This window comes from Diospyros lotus, chromosome 13, assembly GCF_014633365.1.
Source record: "Diospyros lotus cultivar Yz01 chromosome 13, ASM1463336v1, whole genome shotgun sequence".
NCBI classification, from domain to species: Eukaryota; Viridiplantae; Streptophyta; class Magnoliopsida; order Ericales; family Ebenaceae; genus Diospyros; species Diospyros lotus.
This window is the reverse complement of record NC_068350.1, coordinates 20,413,440-20,421,857: the sequence shown is the minus strand read 5'-3', so window position 1 is coordinate 20,421,857 and position 8,418 is coordinate 20,413,440. Positions and strand designations below refer to the sequence as shown.

At 39.7% G+C, this 8,418-nt stretch overlaps 1 protein-coding gene across 1 annotated transcript; it reads right to left on the bottom strand.

The window, feature by feature from the left end:
• Nucleotides 1-3,514: 3,514 nt before the first annotated feature.
• LOC127788536 (lectin-domain containing receptor kinase VI.3-like) lies at nucleotides 3,515-5,813 on the bottom strand. The gene has a single exon (XM_052316949.1). It carries the CDS (start codon nucleotides 5,684-5,686, stop codon nucleotides 3,662-3,664), a length of 2,025 nt encoding a protein of 674 aa, XP_052172909.1. The 5' UTR covers nucleotides 5,687-5,813; the 3' UTR covers nucleotides 3,515-3,661.
• Between the last annotated feature and the right edge of the window lie 2,605 nt (nucleotides 5,814-8,418).

Here is an 8,418-nt window from a genome sequence, read left to right as displayed (position 1 = left end):
AGAAAATTTCAAAAAATGCTCTTAAGGAGGTGTTAGATCCTTGAGAATATAGGTGCCCTATGAGAGAGGCATTTTGGTAATTTGAAAAGTGAAGTCCAATAAAAAGAGTATTTTGATAAATTAAAAAATAATTCCTATATAGAATTAGGTGTGTAGGTGAATAAAAATTTCAATTTGCTATTTATGTGGAGATATATGAGATTAATAAATTCATAAAGAGTATTTGAGAATTTTGGAGTGATTCCATAGAGAAAATTAATTATGAAAAATAGGGAAAATGAAGAATATGAAATTATTAGAGGAAATAATTATTTTTCCCTAAATTGGTGAATAAATGTGGTAATGCCACATGAATGGATGAGATGAGAACTTAGAAGCCAAGATTAGTGTCTTGTTGTGACACTTGGCATTTTGTGGTCCAAGTTAAATGAGAGAATTAATTAAATGTAAAAAGAAATGCTAATTAGTCTCTCAAGCATTTAATAAAGAGAATGATTAAGGAGAATTAAATAAATCCAAATGAAATGAGAAATTAGTCACCCATTAATGGTTGAAAATTATGAGATTTATTTAAATGAGAAGGAAAGCATTTATGTCTTTCAAGTGGTCTCTCATGTGATGGTGGAAATTAGTCCCATTAAATTAAATGAGAAAAAAATTAATTATGTCTCTCAAGTGTGATGGTTGGAAATTAGTCCCATTAAATTAATTGAAAATAAATTTTTTTTTTCAAGTGATCCAATGGTTGTGCTTAAGTCTTGAAAATGCAAATTAATCAAATGGATGAGATTAATCAAGAAAGGAGCACATGGATTGTGATTTCTTGTGTTTTCTTCAAGAAAGAAGGCTTGTTTATTTAAAATGAATGGTGGAGATTTAATTCTCCTTAAGCACATTGATTGTGCTTTTAATGAATGGTGGAGATCCATTCTTGAAAATGGGAAAGAATAGTATAAAATGGCAAGTGTGGAAGACTTGTCTCCCTTTGGCTATTTGTAGAGAGAATGAAAGAAAAAAGAGATAAGAGGAAAGGAAGAAGAAGAAGAGAAAGAAATCAAGTAAGTGCATTGTTCTTTTCTTTATTTGGTGTTCTTATATGCAAAGAAAGTGAGTTTTTGTTTGAATGCCATCTCAGATAGGAGAAAATGAAGATGGAAGCTCTCTTGAAATAAAGATTTAAAGATTCAAGAAGAGGTAAGGGATGGCCCCATGGGAGGGTGGCCTTACAATGGGTTGTAAGTATGTTTCATAAATGTATATGTTGCATTTGGCATGTTCTTTTATGTTCATGAGACTTATGGCCATAGGTTAGTTTGGAACATGGTTGAAATGGTGGGTTGATGCCTTTAATCTTGGAGGGTGTGAGGGCAAAGAAACCTAGTCACACTTGCATGCATTTGGCATCATATAATCTTGTTATGTTCATATTTATTTGACATTGCACCCTTATTGAGCTTAATAACTCATGAGGTTTTTACTCTCACATATAGGTTATGGAAGCATGGGAAAAATCAATACAAGGTGGAATGGCTTGTGGAAGCATGAAAATGAAGATTCAAGTGTATTGGATGGCTTAGGGTAGCCTATTTTGTTGCTTTTGATTTATGTAATGTAATGTATTTGGTTGGTAATGGCTTGTTTAAGCCTAAGGCTATGGGTGTATTTCCTTTGTAGTGTTTGATTTGAATTGAAATGATATTATGGCTTATGGCATGTTGAAGCCTAAGTGTTGGTGAAGTCTTATTTTTGGAATGTTATGGAAGTATCAAGAATATGGTTTAAGCCTTAATTTTGGAGAATAAGAGGCTCAAATTAAAGGAAAGTGAAGTTCATTTATTAAATTTGAATTCTGGAAAAATTGGGTTAGGAAGCCCAAATAAAAAAAAAAAATGTTGGGAAGCAGCAGCAGCAGCCCCGCGCGTGCAGGCAGGGCCGCGTGTGGGCGGGCGCGCGGCATGCGCGGCCAACGCCCAGCGGGGCCCCGCACGGGCCCCAGGTGCGCCAGCAGGCCCCGCCTCTGAAATGTTTTTAAAAATTTGGATTTTTGGGAGAAATTGGGGCATTTCTTAATTGATTTTGGGCCCTGAAGGAAATTTCAAAATAAAGGGATTTTTTAGGCTTTTTGAAAAAAATGCAAAAATTTTGAAAAATTGAAAATTATGAGTTTTTCCTTCTAAATTGGTAATCAATCAATGGATTAATTTAAATGGTGATTTTTATGGAGCCCAGTAAAATTCTTGGATGGAAAAGAATCAAAAATAAATAAGTAAATGGCGGTCGGGCATTTTCATGAGTTTTCTTCTAATCAAATGCGATGTGGTTGAAGACCAATCCTGCTAGTGAATCCTGGGGTTAAGGGAAGAGAAGGACGAGTCTAGTTCCCACCTAGAGCGTTTCCTTTGAAAACATGGTCCACCCTTCACCTAAGGCTGGGCAGGTGGACAATTCGGGTAATTGTTCACGAGTAACACCCGTAAGTGGGAGCGGGGTGTTACAGGTAACACCATCCGACACTCATCTGTATTGCACATGCATTCTTCTACAACATGTTTATGTTTAACTTAGGCATTAGAGAGCCCGCGTGGGAAAGATTCTTGCGTGCCTTCTGATTATCCACTGTCTTGCAGGTCAAAGTATCCGAAACTTTCTTGAAGACCCTTTCAAAAGACCCTTTTGCACAATTTAAACTTTCTCGAAGATCCTTTCGAAAGACGCTTTTGCACAATTTCTCTTGAAAGCCCTTTCATTGCTTCTCACACTCAAAGACCTTTCTCATTTCGGAGTCACCTTTCTGTAGGACCCCCTTTCGAGTGACTCCTTTCTAAGCAAATCTAGTTCTTCCACTTGACCCTGTCGACCTTTTACTGATTTTTTTTGAAACAAACAAGTTTCAATTATTACTAATATTATCAATTTGAACGTTCATTTGGGTGAGACATTTAAGAGGAAATATTAGCATCAACGTCTTTTAATGTTTGTAATTCATTGTTTTAATTATAAGAATCGACAATGTTTTATTTTTCTTTTTGTGTAATTTGAACCCGTAATTTTTCAGTCATACTGAGTAATTTTAACGTTGTGGGGAAGACTTAAATCTCATTTAGTGACTGTTAATGAGTGAATTAATTGATTGGTCTTTGGCTAGAAGAATTTTCCAAGTCTCCGGTGTTTTAAATGTATAAGGCTGCTGGAGTACTAGACGTCCATAGTCCTCTTATGTTTTACGGTTCATGTTCTGAATGACTTTTCGAAAGTCAAAAGTCATTTTGCTAGTAGTATTCGCGCGGCCACTTCCATGGATATGTGAAATTTCAGGGTCTTTAAGTTGAAAGACCATTTCATTTATGTAGAAAAAACAGAAAAACAAAGAAAGAAAAGAAATCCCACCAAATTGGTAGAGTAGCATTGACTATGTACGTTACATACATACATACATAATCATCTCCACATCCATTAAAAAGTCTCGATTTTTATCATCAAGTTATTGGGGAGTTAATTTTAGACAGCCTAAAGATGAATGATAAGGGATCCAAACAATATATCAAATCTAACTTGCAAATGGTATCTCTATATATGCATCTACAGACTAGTTCATATATATATATATATATATATCCTAAAGTTTAGTTGCATGCAGTTTGGAAACGATTTGGGATTGGGACTATCTGCCAACTTCAAAAGAACTAGAAGAAATCTCCCCTATGGATGATGAACGATAAGATGTCGATGTATCGCCTGAAATGGCTTCCCAGAACCTGTTCACTCCCCGGTGTTGAGCGTCGAAGAATGTATGGATGCCTGGAAGCAAGTCATCTCCATTGAGGTACCTCATTAACTGCCTCGTGGTAGGCCTGGCTTCTGGGTTAGGGTGAGAGCAAACAAGGCCTAGGACCAGCACCATTTCTACCTCTTTAAACACATGGCATGAATCGAGACTTGGATCAATTACGTCAAGAATTTGTCCTGTTTGAAGAAGCTCAATTACCCAATCCACCAGCATCATCTGGCCTCGCTGCGGGTGACTAACAATAGGGCCTCTCCCGGAGGCCACTTCTAGGAGAAGCACACCGTACGCAAACACATCCGATCTCGTTGAGGCCTTCCCAGTTTGAGCTAGTTCAGGTGCAATATACCCTATGGTACCGACAACGTGCGTAGTGTGCGAAACCATGCCGTGGTCATATAGCCTTGCCAGCCCGAAATCTCCTAGCCTGCCCTTCATTTCTGAATCAATCAGCACATTGCTGGGCTTCACGTCGCGATGAATCACCACCTTTTCCCACTCTTCATGCAGATACAGCAGCCCCTCGGCAACGCCTTTGATTATGTTGAATCTTTGTTCCCAGCTCAAAGCAAAGCCATTCTTGCGTTCGAAGAGCAGAGAATGAAGGCTCCCATATGGGATATAATCATAGACTAGGAGGAGATCGTTTTTTCGCTTGCACCATCCTTGAAGATTCACTAGGTTCTTGTGCCTCAAGCGGCCCAAGCTCTCAATCTCTGCTGAAAATTCTCTCAGTCCTTGTCTAGAATTGTTGAAGATCTTTTTAACAGCAATCTCGGTTCTGGTAGCTGGTAACACACCCTTGTACACTGCGCCAAAGCCGCCGACCCCAAGCAGCTCGCTCTCCTTAAATCCCTTAGTTGCTGCATAAAGATCCTTGTACTTGAATCTGTGGGGGCAGTCCAATTCCCAATCCTCAAGACTCTCAAATTGGATCTTCCTCCTGTAAATGAGAACCACCACTAAAGCCACCAGCAAGAGAACGATCAAAACGGATAAAACGCCAATAACAGCCTTAGTTTGGAGTTTAAAAGAGGAAGATTTTCTTTCTTTTGGAGGTACAGGAAGTTTAGACAGATCAAGAGGACTTGCAGTCCCGTTCAGACAAAAACTCCATGCCAATATGTAATGGGAACTCGATTTTTTTCCAGTGGCTGCAGAGAAGCCAACGTACATGTTCTCTTCAAGCACGGATGATAACTCAATGACTAGAGAGATAAGGGGCTGGCTTGGTTTCGGTACTGAGAGAGGAGATACCGTTACATTTAGAAGTCTTTTCCCACCATCATAATCTATCCAGGCTTGAACTGGATCGCCACTTTCCAGGGAGAACTCTTCCTTTCTATCTGTTCCTGGGGCATAATAAGCAACAGGTTCAGAAACATTAGAAAGCATGCTGTTGATGTTGATTCCAACATGGTTGCCTTCAGAATCCGAAGGCTGTCTATGCCCCTTCACGGTGTCAAATTCGACTGCGAATATATGGTTTGTGGAGTTGCCTTCATTGGAGTTGTTGAGAATGCCAAGGAAGTGATCAGCCTGACCAGAAAGTTCCATTGATGGGGATAAAAGGAAGGCGAGGCCATGGCCACCTCGGTTAGCACTGGAGGGGGCTATTGCAAACACAAAGGAAGTGCTGAATGAAGAAACGTTTGGAGTCGATGAAGATGTGTTGATGATGAGAAACTGCAGAGTTTTGGGGTAGAACGCACGGCCTATGATATGGTTTGATTTGTTGGTGAGCCGAAGAGCTCCACTGGGCTTGAGCACAGTTGCTCCTTCTAGCCTAAGATCTGTTTGATTGAATCCGTTGAAGATGAAATCATTGGAGTTGGATTGGGTTAGAGCAGCAAAGTACCAGAGAAGGAAAATCAAAGAAATGGTTTCTACCATGGGCTTCATCTTTCAGATTTGGAAGCTTCTAACCTCCCACAAGAACATGTATAACTTGTACACAAATAGAGAGAGAGAGAGAGAGAGAGAGAGAGTTGACCAGATTAACTAATTAGTTATTGATTCCAGGGTTAAAAATAAAATGGAACTAAAAGTTGGGAGACAATCAGGTCATAGACAGACAATGTGGACAGTCAATGGTCTATAGAGGTAGCTACAAGCTCAGCCACGCAGAGAGATAGGAATGGAAATATGCAATTAAATGATGTATTTTTGCCTTGTCTCGGCTTGGCTTGGGACCATTGAGACTATTGGGACTATTCCAAATTCTAGAAGGTTGACTTTGGGAACGTCGTTAATTGTTGGCCGTTGTGATTTGTGAGGCAAATAATTATTAGACATAGAAGATAGACGATCAATTTTTTTACCGTGAAAACTAGTAAAAGAAAATTTTAAAAATTTCAGAAATTTTCATATCTTAGCAAGCACACTATAACAAAATTGGCATTTGCTCACAATTGTTTAGCGGCATTGTGTCATTGCCGCTAAAGGTACTAACATGATAGATATCTGCTGGTATTTGTCATAATTGTCAATAAAATACATCTCTACGAGCATTTGTTAATCAAATAGCAGGATGTTAGCGCCTTTATTTGTCAAATGTCATAATTTTTAGTTGGAGATGATTTTTTTTTTTGTCTCTAATAGAAATTTTGTCTCTAAAACAGATGGAACTTCCATCTCTAACAACGTTCTATCTTTGAGATAGAGATACAGATAGAGACATAAATTATTCTGTTACTACATGAGATTACGTCTTTACAAGAGATTTGTGTTTAATTTTAAACCCTAATCTCTTCCTTTTTACTCCATTAATTTTCTTGAATTTGCCTCGCCATCTGCCTCCTTTGCCTTCATTATCGTTGACGTCGCCGGCTACCTTCATCACCATCACATCCACTTCCGTCCTTCTTGACCGTCATCCTTCTCAGCCTTCGTCACTCGATCCATTGCCATCGTCGTCTCTAGCACCAGCTGTCATTGCGACATCCTCTATCTTCCATTGCAACCTTTACCATCGCCACATCTACCATCTGCCACATCCATTGCATCTGCCATTCACCACCATCACAGCCTTTGCCATCTGCCTTCAAAGGTAAGATCTTTCTTGTTATATGTATAAAATAAACTGTATGTATTCTACCACAAGTGTACAGCACAAGCATATATACATACATGTACTTAAAAATAAATACATTAATACCCTCTTACTTATCTTATTTAATAGAAGCAATTAAGACTGTTATTGAGTTGACTGACAGAGAGCAAATTAAAGGTACATTGTGGTAAATGTAAAACAGATGATAATGGTAAAGTAGGAAGAGGTAATGTAGTACCAATACCCGTGATTGAGGCTTGAGAGCTATCAACCAATGTAACAAGAGGTAGAGACTGCGATGTTTGAACATGAGATAGGAGAGAACGATTACCAGATATGTGATTGGTGGCACTGGAGTCGAAGATTCATGGCCCAAGAGAAGATGAAGACTTAGTAAAGCAGGTAGTAAGGTTACTAGTGTTAGCAAAGGATGTGACAGGTGAAGAAGTAGCCTGTTGTGCTGCCTGGAACTGAAGAAACTGAGCATACTCCCCCTCGGACCATCTGAAGTGCCCACAACCATGCTAGCAATATTGCCTGCGTGAGGTGGACGACCATGTATGCGATAACAAGTCTCTCTAATGTGACCAAGATGATTACAATAGGAACATTGCGGCCGAGGACGACCACCACGACGACGACCACGATCAGTTGGGGTCGTAACAAAGGCGAAGTGATCTCTAGGTACGGACATGCCACGATCAACAGTAATAGAAGAGGCTCTAAGTAGCCTGGCAAATACCTCTGTCAGATGAGGAAGAGAAGCATTGCCGAGAATTTGTGTCTTAACTGAGTCAAGCTTTGGTCGAATGCTATGAAAACAAAGGATAGTAAACATTTGATCTCGTTGTTGCTGTTGTTTCTTGATATCATTATCAAAGGGCATTAACTCTTTAAAGTCGATAATAGAAGCTTGAAGCTTACCCAAATATGTGGTCATATCCAAATCAGTCTGTCATAAATTGAACAAAGCACCAATCACATCATAAATACGAGTGATGTCACTAGTATACAACTCACGAGCCCTAGTCCATAGGGCATTGCACTCTTGAAGAGGTCGAAATATCGGCATCAAGGTCGGCTCAATGGTCTGCCACAATAAACTCATTAACTAGGCATCCACTTTTTGCCAAAGAGGTTGATCGCCCTCAGGAACAATTGAAATAGACTTTGATAAATGATCCTCAAGGCCATGGCCAAGAAACTAAATTTCAATTGCAGATGACCAAGTGGAATAATTCTGTCCACTCAACTTCTCCGTGGTAATAACTGGTGTGCTCGAAAAATAGGGAATGGTCACATGTGTGGATATGGTGGAGCGGCTTGTGGATGAAGAGTGAGCTGGAGATGAAGCCATGATGCGGAAAGAACTGCAGATCTGGAGCAACGACAAATTTGGACAAATCTGGGCACACAAAAGCTGAAGTTGAGTCACTGGAGAAGACTAACGACAAGAGTTGGAGTCGCCTGAGGATGGCTGGATCTGGATAGGCGTGACAACGGAGAGATGGCCGGATCTGGGCATGCAGAGGCGACGATAGTGAGGGCAAGATTTGGGCGCAGCTGGAAGAAGATGGCTGGA